Genomic DNA, 26,841 nt, shown 5'->3' with positions numbered 1-26,841 from the left:
CCAGGAAATGCTTTGTCCCAGGTTAGCAGTTTGCTTAGAGTGAACAGAAGGATAAGCGGAAAGCTAAGACGTTGCCAGAATCATAAGATGTACAAGCATGACAGATTAGCACATTTAGGCAGACTGAGTTAAACTGTCATTTCAATGTATAGTCAACACAGATGGCTACTGGGCCGGCCAAGCTGTTCCAAGGAACCCAGCTCGTTCGAGTGCGTCTGTGTCTGTGTGTGTGTGTAAACAAGCTTGCAAGGACTTTTTTTCCCCTTCCACTAACGGTACCTACAGCTTATTTCCAGATACTTTACAATATTTCCATCAACTGCCCACTTTTACTCCAATGTTTGCGACAGACACTCCAGGTAAAGATGAAACCAAACAGAAGACCAGGTGTGCGTTATCCACAAACAGCTGCCAATTATCTTTGTAATAATATTTTGCCCAGCCAGGCCGGCCATTTATTTTGATTAATTTGGTGATAAACTGCGGAGGAAGTTGGTTTTTTGGGGGGTTTTTTATCTTTCATGGAAAACAAAATTTAGAGGGGTTTCTTGGGGTTTTTGGGGTTTTTTTTTACATGCTGCTAAACATTTCTTTTCCAACATTAGTTTCATGTCCCTGAACACAACTGTTCATCTCTCCAATTTCATACGTAATGATTCGTGGCCAAGAATTCAAAATTTCTATTTTCCGCTTCTGAAAGGTGGAAAAAAATGACAGATTTTCGGGTGTCTCGATGGATGCTCACTCATCCAGGTAAGTAAATCCCAAAAGGCTGATTCAGTTCATCTGGACGTAGCATTTTCAGTGGGAGAAACGTGGGAATTTGCATATTAATGATCAAGGAACTGACCTCCCAGCCCATTGTTCATTCAGTGGTGCTAGTTTCAGTCATTGTGCAATATACTATTTATAAGGCTGGGGAAACCTGCAGTCAGCTGAGACTGAAGAAGTCACTTGGATGAGTGACGAAACCTTTCTCCCACTGAAAACGCTACGTCCAGATGAACAGGATCAAATTTTTGGGACACATTTTGGGGTTGTCTGTGGAGCAAATGATTTTGCACAACCAGAGGCACAAGTTCAAGTCCTACATGTCACAGATTTGTCACATCATGTTACCTGATTAGGTTAAACTAAACATGGTTTGGGTTCAAATGCACTGATTAAGCTCTGAGATGGTAACACATCTCTACTTTTAGGGTATACATGGTAGAGACACAATAGATTTCCAGCAACATCGTTAATCATTAATTATTTGACATTTTTCTATAAGTTTAGCTGACAGAGTAATGTCACCCAACATCATCAACACCACTTCCTGCTTAAGAGGTCTAATTATTATGTAGCGCTACTAGCAGAAGGCTAAAGAGCATCATGGCGGACAGAATCAGTAGGCTGCATCCTCCCATCATTGGTGAATTTCTGGCAGTATTGCCTCAAATATCCACTGACATGATTTTTTTTCCCAAACACTGGCGGGAAAAGGGGGTATGTGTTTTTCCAAGTCTTAGAATAAATCTGATGTCTGAAATTATCACTTAATTAGTTTATTAGAGGAAAAAAAGACTGAGTTCGTCTCAGCCTCTCCTTTGCGCTTTTTTGTTTTCTTAATCAATCTGGCAGAATTTCACATTTGAAGAGTTCATTTTGAATCCCAAGAAATTAAATAGTGATATTTTTTTCAGAAGCATTACTAGCATTTATCTAATAATTTAATCCACGAATATTGAAAGGGAAAAAATGACTAATGGTTAAAATTGATATGGATAATCCTGATGACTACAGTGAGATTAAGAAATAGGCTGCCATTGTTCAAATCCAGAGCGAAATGCAATTGAGACCCTAATGGCTAAAACACTGAAATTCATTCTCATCTATTACATTTGTTATTCAGTGAGTGAGAGAAAGTGAGCTGCCAGAAATTCTATTCATTTCAGTGTCACCTCCAGATGGTGTAAATGTGTAGACTATAGTAGTGAAAATATGGAGGAGGAGGAGGCCTGTAATAGACAGAGCCACAGTCTGCCTCATATTCATGTACTGCGGCAGTCTGTGCATCTTGTAACAAGCTCAAATAGTCCATCACGACTTGAACTGGATCCCAGTTTAGTCATAGCCGATTGTTACAGATCTGACAAAGAATGAACCAGAGTAACACTCCAGATTTGAGTACTCATCTCGACTTTAAAAAGAGGCACGCACGTCCGCTGGAGGCTTCCATTCATATACCTGACTCTGCTGACAGATTCCAGCCTACATCTGAGAATGTAATCATAGGATGAGCTACATGTGATAGCGAAGCATTTAGTGCAGGGTTGAATCATTTCAAGGTCATAAAGTAAGTAGGATGGCTCTACCCAGTATGAACGCTGCTTCATATCAGGCTTGAATTTTGGTAACATGACGGGAGAATCAGCTTTCTCTGCTCTGCACTGCCTTCGCCATACAAACAGCACTGTGTCTCTAAAAATAGCCCTAAAGCCCTGGGGCAGGGCAGCCTGAACAAGGCCGCCCAGCAAACAGAGGAAAAAAAAAACAAAAAAAAAAACGAGACCATGACACCACTAACAACTTGACTTCCCACTGCACCACTCAGCTGAATCCAGGGCAGGAAAATCCACCTCTACATGTTGCTGGTATGCAAGTCAATAATGAAAGCCCAGTGTGGACGAATGAGCGTCAAGACCACAAGAACAATGGACACACATATGCGCCAAAAACACCATCCACTCTTCTGGGAAGGGTTTTCCCAAACCTTGGGAAGTGGGACCTTGTCCCACTCAACCACAAAAACACGCAGAAGTTAAGGTTGTCCCGAAAAAGAAAAGGGTTTTCCTCAAAGTATTCACATAAATTATCTCTAAAATACCATTTTTGATGTAACACTGAAGGGACCCTAAGCTTTCTTTCCTTTTATATAGTGCCAAAGAGGATACTCGTATTAAACATGACCAAAATTTCATATGAGGTCATTGCTTTCTGCAAGTAACTCCCATGAGCCAAAGGGTACTTTTGGATCTATAAAAAGCCAGCAGCTATTTACAATATGGTCATCTCATGCTCATGCTCAGAAGCCCCGCCCAACTCATGTTCAAACCTTCTGTTTATGACAGGCAACCAGTCAGAAGATAGCTGGAATTCTAAAACAGCTTGTTTCAGACAGTGGATGAACTGAAAAGCTGCATGACAGGCCAGGATTATTTTGAACTTTAAATCATGCAAAGCTACCCTAACAGAGTCATAGAATAAAAGGGTAAAAAAATGAGCCTCTTTTAAGTTTTGCTTTCAGTAGAGTGAAGGGCCTGAGCATGAAACTGTGGACCCAGTCTGCTCCAACGTAAAGCTCAAATTGAAGGTTGCAAGATATATAAACTTGGGAATAAAACCAGCCTAATTAAATAATTACATTACATACCTGTCCCTAGCCTAACTGATTATACGTGTGAGTCTATTCATTGTTTCATGTTCTGCCACACAACATCTTGTCTTCTTTTCTCAGAAACTGTCTCAAACGTCTACTGTTTTCCTCCAATTCTCCCTCTACCTGAGCACGTACTACCATTTAAGGGTACAGTATTTAACCGAAATGTGTTCTGCTTGGTCATTTATATATTCTTTTAGATTTTTATTTCACTTAATGTAATAAATGGCTGAAAAAAATGTGGAAAATATACATCTTCTTACCTCACACCGGAGAGAAGCACAGGTCTGACATTTGCCTCACTTCTGCTCTCTTGACTACCGGCTTCCTATTAATTCTCAATGATTCAGTGGCTGAATGACCGGACCACACCACCACCTGCCAGCAGTGACCCTTTTGATGGCTCTAATGCACCCACTCCATTCCTCACATCATGTCTTCATACCTCATTCTCATTTATCTCTCCTTTCTCTCCCACACACACACACGGACAGCCAGCTAGGCAGCTAACCAGCTATAACTCAGCTTAGAGAGTTAGAGTTGGTTAATCATGTCACTCATAAGCACATATACGAACCTTTATATCAGAACAAGTTGGGATACTGTGTCAACAAATGATTTAAACTATATATTTAACTGAAAACAGCACTAAAACAACATATCAAAGGCTGTAAATATGACATTTTACTGTAAGGACGCGGGTATGTTTACCACTATGTTGCATCACCTCTTTTAAGAGCACTTTGTAAGGGTTTGTGGAATTGCTGTAGGTCTGAACACAAAATCTTTCCCCTTCTTTCAGGAGCTCCTTTGTTCTATTCTTCATTTCATTATGAGGCAAAGGTTTTCAATCGATGGCAAGGCGGAACTGCACCTAAGATGAGTTTAACGTACTTTTTTGTTCATCCTGATTATTATTGGCCCACGAAATGGTTCGCATCACTACCACTGAAATCGCCAGTAGGTGCCTGCTGCCACCAAGCACTCAGCTCAGTTGGGAGTTATCATGTCACATTATGTTGGTAGCACCAACATATCAAAAAGACATAGGAGTGTTTTAAAAAGGGAAAAGGAAAGAAAGTTGGGATAGAAGCGTTGGTGGCAGCACAGTGCAGATAACGTTTACCCAGAAGATTTGAATTTGAGTGCCGTTTTGACTTCTCACATACAATTTTTTCAGTCTGTTCAGAATCAGTTGGTGAACTTGTGGACACGCAACCATTTGCACCTATGACCAATTTAGAATTATCTGTTAACCCAACAATCATGTCTATGGATTGTGTGAAGAAGTGCCCAGAATGGTCACCGGAGACCTGGCTGATTTGAATCCACTGTGCCGTCCAAGTACATGTTTAAAATTTTATTAATCATGGTCCCACTGTCATTTATTATTTTACTAATTATTACCACTTCAGCATATTTAAATTTTTTTGAGGTATTTATATGTGACAAGGTTAAGACAATGTTTAAAAGAAGGATTTCCAGTCTTTTCCTCAGAGTGAGGAATGCTGCATATCCTAATGCAGCGGTCCCCAACCTTTTCTACGCCACGGATGGGTTTAATGTCAGACAATATTTTCACAGACCGGCCTTTAAGGTGTTGCGGATAAATACAACAAAATAAAATGATACGACTGAGACAAAAACTGTGGTACTTTGTAAACATAATAATAAACACGAATTCACTGTGTAATTGTCTAACTTTATTAGCAGAGTCCTCCTCTCTGCCCCTTAATGCCCTCTGGTCGCTATGGTAACAAAAAATATTTCTTTCAAAATAAGGCACACAACTACAACACGGGAAAAGACCCAGAGAAACAGAGTTAACGATAAAAACCCTGAAAAGCATCAATTTCACACTCTCGCGGTCCGGTCACCAAACGACTCACGGACCGGTCCGTGGCCCCGGGGGTTGGGGACCGCTGTCATAATGTAACGCTGATACAATATCAGTACTTTGCATCAGCAGATGCCAAAAGTCAAAAAGTTTGAAAAAGCTTCTGAAGTTTAAATGACTTCCAAATAAATGTATTCTGTTCTTTATTTATTGCAAAACCTTACATGACAGCAGTTTAGGCAGATTTCTGAAAAAAGAAAAAAAAAGGAAATGTTGACATCAGTTCACAAAGGTGAAGAGAAGAAACTTCCTGCCAGCAGAGTGTCACCCATCCTTTACGCTCGTCTCTGTCGGTTGCTTTCAGTGTAGGAGATTGAGGAACTGAAGCTTATTGTACTGCAGCACGCTGTAAATTACTCTGAGAGCTTCGCATAAAATGGAAAATGGAAAAGCGCAGTGAGCCGGTGAGCTCAGATACCTAGCCACCACCTGGAAAACACTTACAGGATGCTTATTAGAGCGCCCTTAGCTCAGCCAGTGAAGCATGAGACTCCTAATCTCCAGGTCACAGGTGCCTTTAAATTACAAATGCACCCCTGGATACTTCTACATCATTACAAAGAATTGATTTATGACACCCAACGCATGCCAAGTTCCTCTGGTCAGGTGTATTTTTAGTGAACCGACTTTGCCTTAAACTATTATCTCACCCACCTCAACTTCAGCTAGGGTTTTTCGGGACTGCCTTAAAAAGTACACCTGGGTCACATTTACTGCTGCCAAAAAAATGTTTTCTGTTAATGGAAACAATGGTGCAATGAACACCTCATTGCAAACCACAGGTGGCAGAGACTCAAGCAACAACTCCTCTTCCAATAGCTCTCTGAACATTAAAACTGATGGTTTGACGGAGCAAAAATGACTCTATGGCCCAATAATGGCTGATTGAATCACTGCAGTGTACACATCACTGCTCAAGTATTTCTAACCGCTGACATTTTGTTTTTAACCTACAATTCTGCAAAGTCACCCAAGTCACACACCTTTGGAAAAAACCTGCAAAAACATTTCCATGACACGGCATGCCAATTCATGTGAAGCGAGGTGGATTACGACGTATATGAGTGGGTGGAATGAACAAAAGTTCTGACAATAACGCGGACAATTTTTCTCTTCGATAAAGAAACAAACCAAGCCCATTTTGCAGACACGTTGATGTTTTGAAACCGTTGGAGAAACTGACGTACGAGAGAGACAAGAAGAGGTTTTTGAAATCCGTGAAACATTGTCAAACCTCATGCTGCTGCTAATCAAAAGAAAACCTTCAATTGCAATCCATTTAGAACTAATCATTGCAATCAGGGAACTGGCTCATTGAGGAAAAGTAAAATACAAAAAAGCTTGAAAAGAGGTGCAGAAGAAGCTCAGCAGAGACTAACGTTCAATTAAATTAAATTCTATTTCTATAGCGCCAAATCACAACACTCACCTCAAGGCACTTTATATTGTAAAGATCATACAAGAACAGAGACAAAACCCCAACAATCAGAGAACCCCAATGAGCAAACACTTGGCGACAATGGGAAGGAAAAACTCCCTTTTAACAGGAAGCAGCATTCAGCAGAACCAGAAGACAGAAACAGGGTGTCTGCCTCCCCAATCCAAACTGGAAACTGGTTCCACAGAAAGCTGAAGACTCTGCCTCCCATTCTACTTTTAAATATTCTAGGAACCACAAGTAAGCAGTGTGAGAGCGAAGTGCTCTATTGGGGTGATGCGGTATTTTGAGGTCTTTAAGTTAAGATTATTCTAGACAAATTCCTCTACATATTCTTTAATGTGGTCCAATTTAAAGGGAAGGGCAGCACGGAGCAATTTGCAGTCTCAATTTGCAAAAGCCGTGTTTTCATCGAGGCGTAATGGCTTTTATCATTTGAAAAACTTTCTTTGGTTGAACAGCTAAGGCAAACTTTTGTGAATTCTTCTAAAGAAGATGACTGTGTTTCAAAGAATGATGCAACGTCTTGCATTTAGAAAGTTTTTGTTTAGAAGTCTCAAGTATCCAAAAAACAATAAGCCTGTGTTTAATGCACTCCTGTTCAACAACAACACTAATCAAGGGGCAAAAACTACACGCAGGTTATTCGTTTTTCCATACTGATGGGGCAAACTACCACATACATAATGAGCCAAAACCTGCAAAACCACAAGCATGGCTGATAATTTCAAGAAAGTAAAACAAAAACAAACAAACAAACAAAAAACAGATCAACTTTCATCGACACAAATCAGATACAAAACAGCAGCAGCATTTCTATCCTCATTTCTGAAACACAGATAACCAGAGAAGTCAGCGTGACCAGAGATCTTGGCAAACTGCTGTTTGAGAGCATTTTGAAGGGTGAGGTGACAAGCTGGCAGCAACCGGCTGATTCTGGTCCCTCCAATCATCTTTGTCACCCTGACAACTCAGTAAAGTGTGTCTCTCAGTGCGTGTGTTCATACTCAGTGCTAAGCAACAAATATTTTAGGCAAAGACTTTAGATTTTCAGGTTATACTATCAGGGCTCTGTCAGTCTAAATTTATTCTGCAGCATTTCAGCACAAGTTGGACTAGATCTAATGAAGAAGTAAAAGACAACAAGAACAACCTTAACCAAAGAAGAACTAAGGCAAGTTATCCATAGGTGCTTTTGGTTCCAAGGAAGTACCCCTTATGTGTGTCCACAAAGCATGAAGTGGTTACATCAAAGTTCCTAAAACCCCCATTTGTGACATCTTTTTTAAGTTCTTGCCTCAAAGGTTCCTCTTGTGCTGGAGAGTACCTACCTCTGAGTGGCACAAGTGTACCTTGATTGGTCTAGATTGGCGCAACACTGCCAACCACCATATTAGAAAGAAAGAAAAATCCGGGTTTGATATTTGTTGTGTCAGTAGCATAATAAGAAGGAGATCTGGCATGCAATGAACACCGAGTTTAAATCTAGATGCAGATGTCCAACTCTGCAGGAGCAGAAAAGTTTTCCAGAGAAAAGCCACCAAAGTGCTTTTTTTAAGCATCACATTTGATGGTGATTCCAAATATGCAGTTTTCATCTTCCAATGACGACCGAAATCAAAGTTAGTTTACATAATACTTCAAAATAACTGCCCAAATAAATGCCTGGAGGCATCGTGGGATGAGTGCCAAGAGGAGAGACTAGCTTCTACAAGTCCACAAATAGCTCCAAAAGATGAAACAATACAAAGAAAAATGGATGAACAGTAAAGTCCAGACTAATTTGAGTAAATATGAAACAAAATTAAAATGCAATTTTGATATATTAGAAGCTTTTCTTTTTTTAAATTTAATGCTGGCATTTCCTCTCAATTACCCGGGGCATCCACATAGAGCAAAGCACCGTATAAAGAAAAGGACAAGTAAAAGCAAAACACCCTGCAACCAAAGCAGATCTCATTTGGTGCCGTTTCTGGGTGCGTTCTTGGGTACATACAGGCATATGGTGGTAATGCAAAAACAAGGGATTCATTAGCCGGGCTTTTGGAGACTTCTCATTAGCAGCACCATGAGCTGTGGTTCGCCTCCGGAAGCATTCCTACTGTTTGTGCCAATGCAGACAAAAAAAAGGCCTTAAAGGTATGCAGTTCTCAGAGGACCACCCCAGTGGGTAGTTACCCTCAGGCAGTTCCCAGAACTGTTTGATCCTACTGGACAAACACTCTGGAAAAAAACTTGTCACACCAAAAGTGGATGGGTTTGAGGTGTTTTCTATGGACCCAGCTAATACTGGCTTAGTACAGCTAGACTGGTATCAGTGTATCCGTTATGTGACAGAAAAAAAAAACAACTAAAAGATGCTTCAGATGGTTTAAAAGCTCTGCCTACATTGTTCGGTGTCCTCCTAGCACTGTCTACACCACATGCAGCAAAGTAGCATCAAAGCACGAAAAAAGATAGAAAAGAGTTTAAAAAAAAAAAATCTCACAGCAAGTTCAGGGTTTCTGTCAGAGTATTACTGGCCTAAGCTGGTCCACTGCTTCGCCAACAGATCAGATTTTCTTATTAACATATAAAGCTGCAACTGCAAAATTTAGCTAATGTGTTTTATTAGCCTACTGTTGGTACCTTTGGTTCCTTTATTCCAAGAGGTCACCACATTAAGACACTAAGACACACATTAAGAGTTCACAAGCTTGTGTTCCCCTTAGAACACCAGTATACCTGCTGCATTGGTGTGCATTGATGTGACGTCACTTTTGTCATACAGTACCATTTGCCAAGGTGAAACAGTGAGCATAATGGCTTCACAGTCCCAAACCAGAGATCTATCATGTCCTGTCTCCCTCCCCTCACCCTGAACCTCTCACAGCAGATGGCTGCCCCTGCCTAAGACTGGTTCTTCCTGTTAAAAGGGGGTTTTTCCTTCCCACTGTCACCAAGTGCTTGTTCATCCAGGGTTGTCTAATTGTTGGAGTTTTCTCTCTGTTCTTGCATAGTCTTGTGTAATTTTGTGTAATTTTAAAACTGTGTATATACTGTATATTCTGTGTATTTATTATCTCACTCTTATTGCCTGTTTATCCCCTGCCCTTATCTTCAACGTCATGCTGCTCTGTTGTATCTTAATTGCCCCTTGGGGATAAATAAAGTCTTTCTGATTCTGATTCTGATTTACAATGTAAAGCATTTTGAGGCAATTGATATTGCAATTTGGCACTTAATAAATAAAACGGAGGGAAATGTGTGAACCACTACATGGACTGCTGTTGCCTTTTAACAGTTTGAAAAACCGCAAAGAAGTTTGAAAGAGAAAGATTAAACCAGGGACATGTTATAACTTTTTGCTGATTTACTTGTTGCCTTCGTAGGTTCTCAGTCATCCACGTCAGGGTAGACGTAGGAGCTTGTAAATTTAAAAAAAGACGACAGGACTTCTTTAAGTTTGTGAAGACCTTTTATCTCAAGTCCCATTGCCTTCATCTTCAAGCTCTTAAGAATTACATGTTCGGTATCCATCAACTGGTCTCTCTTGATCTCATTGCTCTCTGTGTATGCAGAGATGTCCCTAGATCATCACGTCTCATATCAGTCTGTGCCTCACGATTACCACTATATGGGGGTTCAAACTGCTATATTAATTGAGTCCAACGTTAGGCTGTTCATGGGCCCTCGGGTGCCAGTAAAGCTGCCAGCGTTAACGACTTTCCTGGCAGGGACGCTTAAGCTGCTCACCAGTTTGTGAATTACACATCTGGAAAGTTAATAAACAATGACCCAATTATTTACTTTCTCATTGTGTGGCTATCGTACTGCGTGTAATACCAGCCAAAATATCAATATTGGAATTGTTTACTCCCTGAAAATAACATTAATTATTAACAAATATTCAGTGTGATTCCCAAAAGGCCCCATTTCCTGTTTACAAATGGATGTTAAGGAAAAATGAAAAATAAAATGATTCGACTTCATTTCGACGGCCAAACTTTTTGCACAGTATGGTCCGTGTGCGTGCACAGTGGGGGTGACGCAACATCCCTGTTCTGAGAAGTTTGCTCAAACTTTGTTCAGCATTGTTAATGATTGCCTACAGTGTGGCATCTGCTCTCTGTTGCACACACACAGACACACACAGAGGCAGACTTTGTATTCAAGGGCCCTTTGCTGCTGATGCCCTGCCCAGGAATGTACAGCTGAACCTGCTCTCACATACAGTCCAGCTGATCCAACAGACACATGTGTGCACACAGACACACACACACACACACACACACACACACACACACACACACACACACATATAGTATAAACCATGGAGCATGCCCAGCTATGCCTCTGATGAAGACTGTGCAATGCTATCACTTTCAAATGAGAGACAGCTTTAACCATGATGGGAGGAAATTGATTTCCTCTCCCACGCTTCAAACACAGCTAACTGGGTCAGAGGTAAAAGTAAAAACAGAAAGCAAGGCGAGGGGGGGCTTTGAAAATGAAAGAACTTGAGAAAACCGATGAGAAACCACAACAACAACAACAACAACAAAATGCTCATCTATTACAGTCCTTCTAAAAGGGAAAGTTCAAAAGAAAGTGCAGCACTAGGTAAGTTTACAGCTCAGGATGGGGCTGGGGGGATACCACTAATGTTTACATCCTGTGACACTGTCACGAGCACAAGTTCCTCATCGGGGACACATGCACACTTCTTTCTGTGCGATGACACACTTGCTGGTGGTAATTCAATGAAAATAAAACAGTTCCCACATGAAAGCGCTCACAATAAAGTCTTCTGATATTTTCTTTTTCATGTCTTTGCATAACCAGGTCATGACTTCTGGAGAAAGAATCTGTGCACCACCTCTACAGCTGATATCTCCAAAACTGGGCAATCTGCACCAAAGAAATCAAAATGGAACAACAATACTTCAGGCCATATTTTATTTTCTGAGTCACATTTTATCATTTCACCATAATCAGCCAGTTTCATTTTAACTCCTAATGTGCAAGTCAGTGACGAAGAACCACATAAGCTGAAATGATAACTTTTAACAGTGTAAACAAATGTCTGCTTTGTGATTAATTTCACAATAAACTGCATTAAACTCCTTTAGTTCCAAAGAGATGTATATCTTTGAGATTTCACCGCCACAGAGGAAGGCATGAATTTCACTTTCTGGGTTTGTTTGAAACAAATAGAAAAAAAAAATGTGACAGTTTGCACCAACTGTGAAAAACTTGAAACTGCAAAGAGACTAAAATGCGAGGCTTGGTGAGGCGAGGCATCGACTCGGGTCTACAAGACCTCTCCATTACAGTTCCAACCACATAAGTACAGTGCAGAGAAAACCACAGCAACAGGGTACATGAAGGTATGTGAACTTCTCAGCAAACTGACTTTGACCTCAAAAGATCACCTGCTAGTTGCACTGCTGCTTGCAACTTACAAAAAAAAAAAAGAAGAAGAAGAAAGAACTATATTTTTTGGGAGGTGGGGTACCCTAACAGAGACATTTCTACTGCTCTGATGTTTGGTTTTAAACATGGTAGCATGTGGCATCCATAAATACAGATAGATGCAAATGAAAAACGGTAATTAAAGTACAAACCTTTCAAAAGCATTGCCGTTCCAGTTCCACACTGGCTGTAAACGTCCTGCAGATTTACTGGATTTGGCAGAAAAAGTGCGTGAGAGCCACACTGTTGTACATATGCATTTAAAAGAGTCATCGAAACGTGGCACAAGTCATAAAAGTCGTTCTCTGTTTAATGGATTCACTTGAGGCTAATTATAATCAGGCAAGGGAGCGGCCGTGACAACACCTCGCTCGGTTTCTTGCAGGCTGAAAGGATCTAATAACTGTTAAAAATGCAGAGGTTACACAGTGTCTGAGTTTTGTTTTTCAAAACTGGTCTTTTTCAGTCACAGGGCTTCAGACAGATCTATTGGTCTCCACTTTAAGGTAAAAGCAAATCAGTCAAGCAGTTTCCCCTGGAGACAAAAGCACTTTTGACCGTTCATACATTTTTTTGTTTCTTTTTTTAAACAAAGCTGGTCGTGCAGGAATTTATAGTGAAGCTCCATCACACAAAAGAGGGGAAGAGGCGATGCTATAAAATCAAATGTTCTTGCTGTTCACTAGAGAAATGCTGAACTTTAAAAACAGGCAAAAACAAGCCTGTAAAGTCAGATAGAGGCCTCAAACATCCTTCCCATTTAAGGGTATAGTGAACCGGCTACAAACACTGAGATCATTTCAACTTCCACATCAGCTCCACTGCTCAGAGAAATGTTTGTATAACTACACTTCCCCCTAGCTGCCTTACTCTCACTTCATTTGGCATAGACAGCAGTTATTCTCATTTTAGAGTCTGCTGATCATTCTAAGAATAAGAGGAAATGCATGCATTGGTGTGCACATGAGAGATGCAGGGTTTTTGTGTAGGGGCAGGTATTTGCATAGTACATACAGTACCTGCTCTATTATCATGAATGCTAGATGCAGTGCAGACCTCACAGAGAAGCACTAGGTGCATAGGTAAGGTTTACCTTTTTCCACAGGACTATAGGAAAAAAATAGCTTTAAACTAATTCATACACGTGTACAGGGTCTCTTACACTGCAGGACTTCCGTATGGAGTTCGCATGTTCTCTCTGGGTACTCTGGCTGCCTCCCACATTCCAAATCAAAGTGTATGTTTGGTGAATGGTGTGCTAATGGTTGTCTGCCTCTCTGCGTGTGACCTGCCCAGCCCCTACCCTGCCTCTAGCCCCATGGCAGCACCGCTCCTCGATTTGGATAAGCAGAAGAAATTGGATTCTACATCAAACAATCCACTACGCTCACATCCATCACATAACGATACGTCTGCATGTGATTTGGCGGCAGACTTTGTAGGTGTCTAAGACTGGCATCTCTTGACGGCCAATAATGCCACAGTCAACAAATCAACGTCTGAATCAGGAGGTTGGAGGATGGAGTTCTATCAGCACCAAGACTGGGGTTCACATCCCCGTTGGCACTTCTTCTGTTTTTGCCACTCAAAGGTTTTCGATTTTCCATAGGGGACTTTGACATATTCAGATATTCCCTCCATCCAGCTTCTGTTTATTCAATTCAACACAGAGACAGACAACCATTCACATCTATGGGCAATCATCAAAAGAATCACCAGTTAACCCAACCTAACATGCTACTACAAATGATCGGAAATGCACTAAGAAGCTGTTTCTCAGCTACCATTAAACACAAAGGAGAACACACTATTCACTGCTGGGTGTTGGACCTGTAAACTGAGTGTGCCCCAGCTCCTATTACAAAAACTGCAGAAATATGCAAAGTGAGTGGATTAACTGTGCAAACACCACAACGTAAAGGCAGCATCTCACAGTCACTTTAAAGCACATCTGATGGGTGGCAACTTCTGGAGAATAGCCAAATACTTCCAAGTAAAGGAGGATTTTCGGCTAAAATATGTATCCCTCCTTTTCACTTTTGCTTTCACCCTGTAGTTAAGCTTAAGCACAAAAAGTGAATATTAACCCTGCAGACTTCACCCCAAAAGTGGATTTAGTTTGTGTGGGTTTTTTTAGATGGCAATGTTGGGGGGGGATCCTGGCTTTATGCCTTTGTGTGTGCACGTAGGCTAAAAAGTGTCTACTTCACAACTTCCTATTACATAGTAAATAATCTGTTCCAGATGGTTGCAAGCCTTCATAATAACTGTCATTTAATCAATGAACCAATCATCTGCTGGATGAGTTCTTCTGGTTTCCGTCATTGCAAATTCAACATCGTCCAGCACTGAAAAACAACAGCTGTATTTCACACAGTCCTCCACCTGCCACCCCCACCCTCTCCATGCTAACACGGGATGTGATGTCATAGGCGTTTCACTACACATAAGCTGAAATTGAACTGATGAACTGATGCCAGTGTGTGATCTGGCATCTGCTGCACTGTACGCTGCATGTCACCATTGGCCGGTCATGCAGATCCACAGATCAAAGTTCGCTGCTTTATCAGGAAACCTGAAAGTGCTGCACCAAACTGTGGCTGGGGCTTCATCACCTATCTACAAAGCCAGCCATCAAGCAAACAAACAAACAGATCTGGAGCTGCAGTGATGATACACTCCACACGCCAAGTTTCATTTAGTTTCGAGCAACACCGCCATCCTGACTGACACTCAAAACGCACACCGCTGAAGCGCAGAGGGGAACATCTCGGCAGCAGGAGCCCGGTGCAGAGTTAAGCTGGAGGCAGTGCACCTGGCTGCTTTCCCAGAGTTGTTTGAAAAGAGGCTGCTGGCCCTTTAAAAGCTAAGATGGTGTCCTGCAAGCTGCAGTTGCTGCCTTCCGTTTCCTTCCTGCCTTTCAGAGATCACAGAGCATTCAAAATTGAACCTGAACTAACCTGGCACACAGAGGGAAAGCCAGATACACAGGACACACACAAACACACACACGGAGGATTTTTTCTTCCTTTTTTTGCATTAGAATTAGAGGACTCTCGGAATGATGTTATTGCAATGCAATGAGGTCGCTGTTACAAAACTCTTCCACTAATTTGCAAAATAAACTGCCTGCAAGGATACACTTGTGACTGTTATAGAAGCACAGGCTATATTCGCTCACTGACAGTCATATTTTTGGCTCATGTTGGGTTGACAATGTCAACTCTGCTTGTGTACAGGCAGATCACCCACACAGGTAGATGTTTCTTCTTCTTTTTCTTCTTCTTATTTTTTTTTTTTTTTTAATTCCTCCACTGACCAGTGCAAAGCCAATAACGTGCACTTACTTTCTTGTTACGGGTCTCCGTGTGCATCTCGGTTGCCGGAGCGGTGCAGCGGCGGAGGGGTGGAGCAGCAGGAGCAGGAGGGGGTCGGTCGGGGCTTTGGGTGTAGCTCTATCTGAATCAGAACTGTCAGGGAGAGAGAGGAGGGCTTTTTTGGGGGGGCTAGTTTTCCACCTTTACAGTCAAATATTTCGGGATATAGGAACACGATCCCTGCCTCTTCCAGTGTTTCTTTTCAGTTCATATCCGCGGCGTCGAAGGCTCCCTGTGCTTTTACCCCCCCAAAAAAACAAAAAAAAAAAACAGCCAGTCTCTCTGTGTCTCTCCCTCTCTCTCTCTGTCGGCGTGTTGTTGCCGTGTATTCAAGGGCTGGGCTCTCTCTCTCTGCCTTTTCCTCCTCCGCCTCTCCCTGCTTGTGACCCCACCCTGCGTCCCCACCCCTCATCTCTCTGTCAGTCAGGAGCTGCGCAGCCCTGCAGCCCTGCAGAGGAGCGGGGCCGCTCTGCCGGCGACCCGACACCGGCAGCGGGCGGGCGGGCAGTGGAAGAGGAGCTGCTGCAGAAGCACCAGCGCACAAATGCAAAGAGAGAGGCGTGGAGGTGTGGGGGGCTTTAATTGCATCTACAAGCACTGCTCTCCACATTACCCCCTCTCCCATGCACTAATGCTGTGCTGCAGCAGCTTATTGCCCACGGATGATGATGAAGAGAAACACCCATGTCACCTTACTGACGTCACCCAGCAGGCTAATTGAGGACACTTAAGCTGGGCGGGGAGGGTGGGGGCGTTAGGAAATGTATCGAGGCTTTGCTGCATTCAGTTTGATAAATGTGACACCGTGCACAGCCAAGATGGAAGGAGGAGAGGCACAGCCAGTTCGGGTGAAAGATGTAGTCATAACCACACCCTCGGTAATAGAGAGGGGTGTGGCAAGTGCGAGGGCGTTATTATTTTTTTATTTTCTTTTTCTTCAATAGGGATTTTGCACAAAGGAAAAAAATTTAGTCTGCATGTCAGAACTGATGAGCGCAAAACGGAGCCAAATAATGCAGAGGAGATGTGCAGTGTGTAATGTGCAGTCTAAGAACCTCAGGCTTTTTAGTAATCCCGGTTTTACATTAAAAATGTTCTTGCTAGGGGGATTTTTCAGCCGCAAATACCCATAATTTGGGGTTAGGTTAATATCACACAAAGGTGTGATACGCTTTCTTTATTAATTCCCACAACTGTAAACATGAAAAGGGTGCTAACAGTTTAGTTTCTGTCGGACTACATTTCCCATGATTCCACACCGGAACTGACAATTCTGCCAGGAAACATGAGGAGGTAAACAAAACTTTCAGTTATCCTTGTTGTATATTACTCATTTCAAACATTTGTGCCACTTGAATCAAACACGCTGGGTTTTAGACCCCGGTTAACGACGCTGTAAGGAAAAAAATAACAATGTAAAGCCGTTACGTACCTTTTACGTTTACCTCAGGATGTTGTCATGGAGATAGCAGCTAAAATCATGTAGCGTTAGCTTCTCTGTCAGGCTAGCAGCTCTAAAAACTACTTTTACATGTTTATTCAGCACTTCTGTAGATTACTGTTAAGCACGGACCGTCTCCCATCTCGTGTGGCCATTACCTTCGATCTGGATAATGTAAAAAAAATAAATAAGTCACAGAAATATGTTAGCATCATCTCATGCACACCAAAAGCAAGGTGAGGTTCTATTTTGGCTTCCTCTGTAGGTGAGACAGCATTGGGCTTTTTCGGAGCAACCACTCATATTGTATTCATACAAATGTACCGTAAACAAAAGCACAAATAAAGTATGATTATGTACCTTCTAAATTCAAAAACTGCTAAATATCTAAAAAATATAAGCAGAATTCTTTGCATTGGAGAAGCATGCCCTACAGAGTTTAGTAGTTAACGTGGTCTAATTTACCTGGGGCTGAAATCACGCTGTATAACAGTGCGGGGAAAAAGGTGTGCAACAGCTCCGAGGTCTGTTTTCTGTCGTTTGGTGGGTGTGTCAGGAGTGCTACCCAATGAGGAGTAACCAGGACGGACAGGATTAGGAATGAGTGTGTCAGACAGAGACAGGTCAGGTTGAGCAGCTTGGAGACATGACATAGTCTGGACGTGAGCAGAGGAGGGATAGTGGATATAATGGACAAAGGATGATGAAGATGGAGCTTCCTGTCAGGGGAAAAATAAGATGACTGCAGAACGGATTTATGGATGTAGTGAAGGAGGACATGCAGAGGGCCGACGTGACGGAGGAGGAATAGGATTAATAGATGAGATGGAGGCAGATGATCACCTGTGGTGAAAGTGTTCAAATATTCCAAAAACCTACCTTCTGGTTCTTTTCCCATTCACATTACCTTACCCTGAATGTGTGTGCGTGTATTCTTCAGGTAATGTAATAGACATAGAGATGTTCACAAGTAGCAGATTTTTGTTACATCAGGGTCGTTCCATCTCAAATCATCAGATTTTTAGATCATTTTCTGCTCGACCAGCTCCAATTAGTTTGACATATATAATGAGTTCTGTGAAATTTTAGCTTCATATATTAAATACCTTCATAGATATTTATTTTTAAAGAGGCCTATCCATCCACTTCTTTTTGCACTTTTGCATTTGACCATGAATATCTCAAAAACTAAAGCCTGAAATTTTTACTGGTCTTTCTTACTTAATACGGGATCTGCTTTATGGTGGATCAAAAATACAGTAAGGAGAGATAACAGGAGCAGCAGTATATCAGACCATTTAAATGTGTGCAGGAGATGCAGAAGAGAGTGAAAAACACAACTGCCAGTGCAACTGCCATAAAAACCGAAAGAAGTAGAAAGTACCAGCAGTGCATACAGCACTTGGGTAAAATACGAGGGTGCCTTAACATCATAGTTTCCATTTAAATAAACAGTTTGACGAGGTCATCCATGTTCACTGGGTGCAACATCCCAGCTAACTCATATGAAAGTCTATACGTTTAATAGATGTCAAAAGGTCGCTGTACAAGTAGATTTTGATGTTTCTTCACACCCAGCTGTTGCCTAAGGAGGTTGTAAAGAGAATGGCTGGACTTCTTTAAGTTTTGTGAAGACGTTTCACCTCTAATCCAAGAGGCTTCTTCAAACCGTGGAGAGTCCCAGGTATATGAATCCTGGAGAGGGTTGTCCATCCAGAGGGTTGTTGACCCACTATTAATCGTGTGCCTCATCACATGAGCCAAGGTGAAACCACTGTGAGACTTTGCCTCACCCTATTATGTGACTTATTGAGGTCACCAGATGCAACATGTGAGTGGGGGTTGAGATGACTGGGAAGGGATCTCAAGACTGCATTGTAAGTTGTAGAACTGAAGAAGACATCTTCCCAAAACTTAAAGAAGTCCAGTCGCTTTCTTTTCAGGCTCCCATGACTTAGAGGAATGAGACATACACCCAGGTGTTCTGGAGATTCTGGCATCCAGAGATAAGGCATTTGTGGGAAGTAGGCACAGCTGTTTGACAAACTGTAGGCTGTAGTGGGTGTTTTAGGCTACCTAGCACTCCTGGCTAGGGAGTAGGGACCCTTAGTTTTGGGTGAAATAGACATTATAAATGATAGACACAGTGAAGTCTACTCAGACATGCCTTAAACCTTTATTCTGTTTAATGCCCAACAGGACAAAAGACTTCCAGTCCTGTAGAAGTTAAGAGAAAACTGGCTTGTGCTCTCATTCTCTTTGACCTCAGTGAACACTTTCCTGATGACCTGATGATGGGATGAGTCACTAGTTTTGGTCAATGTTTAATAGAATAATAAGATCTTTTTGTGAATTTTGGTCTTTCTAAGAGTCAGAAAGGATGAATATCCAGTATGTGTTCATTAGTCAGTGAGGATGCAGTTTTTCCAAACGCGCCCTTCGCTCCTCACATGTGGTCTCAAAACACCAAGACGTCGATGGCAAAAACATGCAGTGAACGAGACTTCACTAACCAATGGGTGATGTCATGTTTGCAACATCAATTGCATGTGGCTCATGCAAGTTATCTCCAGTCTATATTTAAGTCATAATTTTTGCCTGAAACTTCTTGAAAATGTTTTTTGAGAAAAGAGTCTTATGTGTTATCCAATAATTCAGTACTGAATCTTTAAAACAAATTTTATAGATTGAAATCTAATAATGATGCACCAGTGCTCAAATGAGCATCGATAGCAATATTGGGCTTTGTGACTGCATCAGCCTATTAGGAATGACAAAGCAGTGGCAGTGGCCCATGTTTGTCTCCTGGCCAAAATATCAAGAAGATCATATGCCAGAGAATTGAACTGACACTTTTACTCAAAGCAAAACAGTACTTTTTCATTCAAAATTGTAAGATTATTTTTTTAACCTTAAAACAAATCCCACAGTCCTTCAGTGCTGCACACACCGCCTGAGTCTGGGACAAGCAGTAGATATGACAGTGTGACCTCCTGCAGGGCATCTACATACATATATCAGTGCATATTGCAAAAACCTACTTCAAGCTTGCGTAATATTCTGTGTTTTGTGAAGATTTACAATTCCAAACTAATTCTGGCACATGATAAAAGCATTTATAATGTAGGGATAGGCACTCCAAGACATTATTTGCTTTACAATAATTTACCAAGTAAATTGTTTAATGATTGGCTGAAAAAAGCAGGTATTTATTGGTAATAGAGGTAGGGATTTTTCAAAAACACAATGAACAAAAACATATATGCGTCTGCTGTCGGCCAGATTCTCAATTTAATAAAAAAATTTAAATCAGCATCAGCAGTCTCTAATGTCCATATAATAAAGCCATATTGATTGAATTCAAAAATCTGCAATGGCCTGGTATACTTGCTCATATTAAATCATTTAGATAATTTTTCTAGCAAAAATACCCATTATCCCATTATCGCTAATGTGAGGACTTTCTCTGATTCTCTGTGTTTGTATCTTCCTTCAATACTGTGGGGTTTTCATCTGTTAGTAGTTGTAAGCAGTGATATGAGGTCATTTTTCACAATGTTGTTAATTTTTTTTTTTTTTTGAGAATTCCGGGAAGCTAAAATAAATACAGATGTTATTACTGTTGTTTGCATCAGATGTGGTTTAGTGATTTCAGGCACTTTTTCTAGAAAGCCGTACTACACCTCCCACTTGATTCAGTCTTGTGAACTTAGTTGTGGCCTTTTTAGCCAGTTTTGAAAGATATCTCTTTTATATCCGCATCCAGTTAGTCTCTGAACTGCTGTGTGTCTGTGTTAAATTTGTCAGAGTGACCCGGCGACCCTGTGAGGATGGCCCGCTGCTGGAAGAGCAGGAGACCGAGGGCCAGCGGCAGCTGCATGGCCTCTTGCTGCAGCAGCTCCACACTGACGTCGACATTGAACGGTCAGAATAGGAGGAAGCATTATACATGATGTCTGCATAACGTTGAGGCACAGTGCAAAATTTAGAGTCCAATATGGTGAAATATCACATCATGTACACAAACTTCAACGTTTGTCCCTAATGTCATGTAGATTTGCTTTCAGTTCTGCAGATATTCAGTGAACTGAGGACAAGTAGTAGATATGACACCACATCTACATCTACCACACTGTGACCTCCTGCAGTGCATTAGCATCTACACAAATGCTGTATAGCAATATATTCTGCAAAAACAGACACCATGCACTCACTGAAAGGTACCCCCCAAAAATAAAAATAAAGATAAATACAACAACAACAATAATAATAATAAATGCATAAGATAAGTATACATATTCAGACTTTCAAACACATGATCAGATATTCATTCCTGCATACACACGTTAGAAGAACAAGAGCCAAAAATAATCTTTCGCCCTTTCAAATCTACAGAAATAAGTTTTTAGTTGTTTAAAAAAGCCACAGATTCAGTAGACCTGATGAGCTGTGGAAGTCTGTTTCAAAATTTAGGAGATACAACTTGAAAAGTTTGATCACCTCTTGATTTAAGAAGCTTAGATGCAGTAGTTTAGTGCTTTGTATATGTGTTCCCCCCTTTGCAACCTTTGCAATGTTGGAATTGCACTCAGTTTCATTCTATGTGTTAGATGTTGCAGTGAATTAAAGATATTCTATTCTAAAGTAAGAGTGTGGAACAGTTGAAGGACCCTGATCACCTGTGGGAACCCTGTCAATATTGACATAAAATCCATAAATTGTCTTTTAATTCAGCTCAGTTTTAAATCTAATACTGATATCATTTATTGGTCAAACTGAAGTCAGATCTGCTTGATTTATGCAGATATATATTTAGTTTTGGCCAGCTTGTGGTTTACCTCTCGCTGGATAAAATTCGTGTCACACAGTTATAATATATAAACATTAAAGCGAGAGAATCAGACCTGTCTTTGTGTTACTCAGTGGGAGGACAAAGCCATGCAGCTTCATTTGTACTGAACGTTCTGTGCTTTATAAAAGAAAAATCCCACACTCTTCTTACTGTGAGGTGCTTCGAACAAAAGCGTCAGATGCTGTGTCATGTTATCCTCACTGTCCCACAGAGCAGCACAGCCCTCAGGGCTACAGAAACACACACAGTCTTTTCTCTTTCTAAAACATCTGAAGCCGCCATGTGACCTTTAAACCAGAGTCTCAGATAAGGCTACAGCTGCTTTTCCAGAGCTTAGTTTTGATCTCGTTCTGAAATCATTTTTGTCTAACAGATGTGTAGCCAAGAGGCAGTGCTTTGCCCCAGCGGCGCTTTATCGGCCGTTTGGGGAGCAGGCAGCGGGAGTGAAGAGCCTCTCCCAGTTCCAGGCCCTGCAGGATGGGGAGAAGGAACTGGCCAGCCTGCGGGAGCTGGGCCTGAATGACACCGAGATCCAGCTGTGGCAGAGCAGAGATGCACCAGAGACAGCAGAGAAGGTAAAACATCCCCGGAGGACAGAGAGGCGGCTCCAAACAGGAGAGGCTGGGTTTGTCTTGTGGTTTGGAGTGTTTTCACACCACAAGACATGTTGTGAGTCCATTATACAACTGTGTCAAAACTTTTTCTTTTTTCTTTTGTTTGGTAAACCTGGGTAAACGAGATAGAGTTTCTCCAACATGATCATGTATTGAAGTTTTTACTGGTTAATGCGTAACTTAAATCTCAGAGACTTTGAGGTTTTTCCTTATGAATTTGTGGGGATCTTTTCACCAATTTCATCTCAGAGAATGCACAATTTTTTATTGCATAAATGTAAGAGTTTCTCGAAAGTTTTGAGGGATTATTTTTAGAGAAAAACACTTAAGCAAGGCTAATGCACACGTCCTTTAGATGAATGCCTTTCTTCCCACACAGTCCCACGGTGTGTGTGCAGCTCCAGGTGCAAAGGAAGAGCGCCTGCAGGCAATTAAAGACAAAATCGCCGCCCGGATGGAGCTTCTATCCCGCCCACAACGCTTTGTGTCCAGCCGGCCGCTGTCACGCCGGGAGATGGAGATTGAACAAGCCCTGTTTCATGGGAATGACCGCCTGGGTTTCCTCACAGCACTCTATCATCGAGGTACAGAGTTTTTGGTGAAAAAGAAGTCACAGGTCAAAACTCAAATATTACACTTTAGAGTCTTGTTTGAGAGCATTACAGCAGTTTAAAAGAGTTGCCGGAATAGGGATTGTATGATTTTGACCTTATGGGCCATAAATACCTTTAACACATCTTCAGTTCTGTTTTAGAAGTGACTAGTTGTGGTTTCTTTGTGGAACTGATAGTAAGGAAGCTCCAGCGCTGACCTCTCATCTGAGAGGCAACAGCTGCTTTCACTTTGAAAATGATTAAATTATATTTAAAAAGTGAATCCTTCCTTATTTTGAGCCATAAATATACTTTTACAGCAATGAGGTCATTGTTTGTACAAGCTGAAACTTCAGACTGCTCTAAAGACTCCACTTCAGGCAGTTTTTTCTACTATTAGGTCTATATAATGTAAAAAAAAAAAAAAAAAAAAAAGCGGATATCCCCAATCTGAACATTTGAAGCACACAAGCCCCGCCCACATGCTGTTCAAGGGACAGCCATTGGAAGAAGAAAGTTTGAAGTAACAATCAAAATTAACCACTACTGACTTACAACTGTGTACTCTTAGCAGAGAAAAATAGATGAGCATTATCAGCCTTGCTGGCTCTGTTTCCCGCTCTCCCATATGGGGTCCCACAGGGCTCAGTTTTAGGGCCACTGCTTTTTGCACTTCTTCTGCTTCCACTGGGATTCATTCTTCTTTATTGTTTATTACATCTCGGCTGGATTATTTTGGGCAAAGCCAGTCTTCCCTCTTATGTCTTCGCTTAGTTGAACATGCTGTATCGTGTCTTTTGCCTGGGACACATAAAGAAAGGTAAATAGCACCTGTTCTGGCTTCATGCCATTGGTTGTCTGTGCTCTTTAGAGTCAGTTTCAAAGTTCTCGTATTTGTTTTTAAATCCTTAAATGGTCTCATCTGAGCTGCTATACCTCTACACTCCTGTCTGAGTTCTCAGGTCATATGACCAGTTGCTCCTACATATACAGAACTCCAAGCAGAAGCTCAGAGGGGACAGTTACCTAAGTTGTCCATTTTTAAACTCATGTTAAACACATTTATCTTTCTTGTCCTTTGACTCAGCATGAGACAATAATTCTACTTGTTTTTACCGTAGTATGGTATGGTATTTCAAATTGTAAAAAAATCTGCAGTCATCTATCATAATTGTGTCATGTCAGGAAAGTGTAACCTGTGTTGTTTCCATCACAGATGAAGATAAGAAGGAGAACCAACAGGGGGCATCCTCTGACCCACTGGACTCTATCTATAGAGAAGTTCTCAGGGAGCAGGAGGTGAAACAAGCTTCACAACAGAAATCTGAGGGAGAACCGACAGGCGCACCGCACACAGCTGAATCTGACCAATCACAAAACTCACAGACAGACAGAAATCAATCGAGAGATGCTTCTGACAGTCCGTCAGACCTGCAGGCTGGAAACAGTCGCTCATCCATCCAGCCAGACTCAGTTTCAGACACCTCAGATCAGCAGCACATTGAAAACAGACCAGAGCATCTGCGACTGGCTCCTCTGAGACAGATTAATATAAGCCAGCCAATCAGCAGCCTGTGCGGAGCAGCAAAGGCGGGGCCAAGCAGACCACTCACTGTGACGGGGGAGATTGAGACAATTACAGATGAAGAAATCCTAAAGAACCGGGAATCAGAAGAAGGGATCCGGAGCATTCCAAGGTTCCGAAACTACCAGCCGGGGAAACCCTCCAAGGTCTCAGCAGCTACCTTTGTAAACCTCACACCTTTATGATGATCCTGAAAGATTAGTTCCTTTATCTTTAGGCCAGCTGTGGCACCAAATTATTATTTCCACAGTTTCTGCTCTCAGCACTTCCCAGATTGTTGTTTCTATCTAACATAAAGGCATTACATCATCTGAAAGTGTGCACATCCACCTCTGCGTGTGGTGTATTTATTCCCTGTTCCCCATAGGGATAACATTAAAGGCACAGTGAAGCTGTATGTTGGCTGCACAGTAGCGCTGCTAAAATGACACATTAAAATGGAACAAATCATCTCACCGCAATTAACAACCTTTAAGATGTGCAGGTTGAGAGGCACTCACTTGTAAATTGAGCTTGATGATAATTGTTGTATACTGTAATTATAGTTTCCTGCGAGCACATCCAAGCTGCAGCTGGAAACAGAGGCCCACATCCTGGTATCATCAGATGTACTTTCAGCACAACACAGTGCGACAGTCAAGAGATGGGCGGTACACAACATGACCAGCTTCACTGTGCTTTCTCTCTCTTTGTGTAGGTCCTGTGTGTGAAGAACTTGAGCCCACAGGCGTCAGTGGCCCAGCTGGTGGCGCTGTTCTCCAGATTTGAGAGGAAGGACGGGCCCCCGGTGCTTTACCGGGTGCTGACTGGGAGGATGAAGGGTCAGGCTTTCATCACTCTGCCAGGTGAGAAAGATAAGAGGTGAGAGTCGGGTGGTGTGCAGGCAAAATTATCTGCAATACAGCTAGGTGTGCAACAGGGGGCAATCAAGGAGATGGTACTCAATGAATACGACAGCTAAAATAATTCTTTACACCAGTTTCTACACAAAAAAACTACATGTTGTTTCAGTTTTTGCAACTGTAGCATCGCAAATGAGAAATGCTGACATTCTGCTAAAGCGTGATTGGTCCAGCTGGTTTCTACAAAAAAATCCAATTTGTTGATGGGACCACCTCAATGGCTGAAAAATGGGGAAAGACAGCATGTTAAAAAGTATGTTTACAGCCTATGGATGGACTTTCTCCGCTCCACTGAAGGGGAATGGGGGGTTTTATGACTCGTCCACCTGGATATTAGAGTTAGGGGCATGTCTGCTTTGTCTGTGAGGCGTTAGAGCGTGTTATTGTTTGTTGGGCCTCCCCCTCTTTTATTCTCACTATGGAGGGCACCTGGCACAAACAGTAACTAGGCGTTGGAGGCGTAGTTAAACCACAACAGAAACCTCCCTGTGTGTAAAAGAGCAGCTGGTTGTGTAGTGGTTGAAGGGGATTGGTATCAGGAGGCTCCTGCTCCAAATTCTCTGCTGCTGCTGGTGGCTTCATGCCTGAAATCAAAATGGCGGAAGCCACGAAAGCAGCTCGTGGTGCTATGGCGTGCCTAGGCTTAACAGAAAAGTCTTTTACTAAAATCAACATCAATCCATGCACATTCTGTCTAGAAAAAACAAAAACATGATAAATTGATGAAAATTGGCCACAAAAAACCTTACAGAGATTCAAAAACACATACATTACATTTGTTCTGCAGCTCCACAGGGGTCCTTTCATTCCAGACTCTCCCCTCATGAAACCGGAAATCCAGAGAGTGGGAGTTGTTATTTTCCTTATTTAGTTTTTTGGTTCTTTCCTTGGGGTGTTACTTGGCGTGTTTCTTTTTCTTTGGCAGATGCTGAAACGGCCCAGAATGCCTTGCAGTTAGTCCACAGATACCGGTTGCTTGGGAAACCTTTGGTGGTCGAATTTGGCCGTGAACGACAGGAAGAGGAGAAACAGAAGGAGAAGGAAGGGCAGGAGGAGAAGAAATAAAAAAAAAACACAAGAAAAATGTTTTTTATGTAAATAAGACTGTTGTGAATGGCAGACTGAAACTAATGTCACAGTGAATTTATTTTCTGTGGATATAAATTTGGATTCTTTGGCTTATTATTATCAGCAGCGCCTGTGTGTCATTTATTTTGATAATTAAACGTATTTAAATGATCTAGAATCTTAAAACATCCAGTAACAC

The 26,841-nt window shown here is 41.7% G+C and overlaps 2 protein-coding genes across 6 annotated transcripts in view; one reads left to right on the top strand and one right to left on the bottom strand.

Moving 5' to 3' along the window:
• The window catches only part of klf8 (Kruppel-like factor 8), an 85,174-nt gene extending 68,078 nt beyond the window's left edge, over positions 1 to 17,096 (bottom strand). For 2 of the 3 annotated variants that reach the window (XR_005614678.1, XM_031750368.2), the window contains exon 1: positions 15,558 to 16,331. Coding sequence is in view for 2 of the 3 variants with exons in the window: in XM_031750368.2 (XP_031606228.2) it covers positions 15,558 to 15,584 (27 nt within the window). In the remaining variant the exon portion in view is untranslated. Of the gene's footprint in view, positions 1 to 15,557; positions 16,332 to 17,019 lie in introns of those variants that run through there. The other variant, XM_031750367.2, reaches the window with a different exon arrangement.
• Positions 16,747 to 26,765, top strand: rbm41 (RNA binding motif protein 41). 3 transcript variants are annotated; one of them, XM_031750296.2, is made up of 7 exons: positions 16,747 to 16,880; positions 20,836 to 20,952; positions 22,254 to 22,455; positions 22,874 to 23,078; positions 24,304 to 24,818; positions 25,370 to 25,517; positions 26,500 to 26,765. In XM_031750296.2, the coding sequence occupies exons 1-7, from the start codon at positions 16,873 to 16,875 to the stop codon at positions 26,637 to 26,639; spliced, it is 1,335 nt and encodes a 444-aa protein (XP_031606156.2). In that variant the 5' UTR covers positions 16,747 to 16,872; the 3' UTR covers positions 26,640 to 26,765. The 3 variants fall into 3 exon arrangements, with proteins under 3 accessions (XP_031606156.2, XP_039474718.1, XP_039474719.1); XM_039618784.1 differs by lacking the exon at positions 16,747 to 16,880 and adding an exon at positions 17,041 to 17,264; XM_039618785.1 differs by lacking the exon at positions 16,747 to 16,880 and adding an exon at positions 17,931 to 17,968.
• The last annotated feature ends 76 nt before the right edge of the window (positions 26,766 to 26,841 follow it).

This window comes from Oreochromis aureus, linkage group 10, assembly GCF_013358895.1.
Source record: "Oreochromis aureus strain Israel breed Guangdong linkage group 10, ZZ_aureus, whole genome shotgun sequence".
Taxonomy (NCBI): domain Eukaryota; kingdom Metazoa; phylum Chordata; class Actinopteri; order Cichliformes; family Cichlidae; genus Oreochromis; species Oreochromis aureus.
Note: the sequence above shows the minus strand (reverse complement) of the source record. Positions and strands in the feature narration are given on the sequence as shown.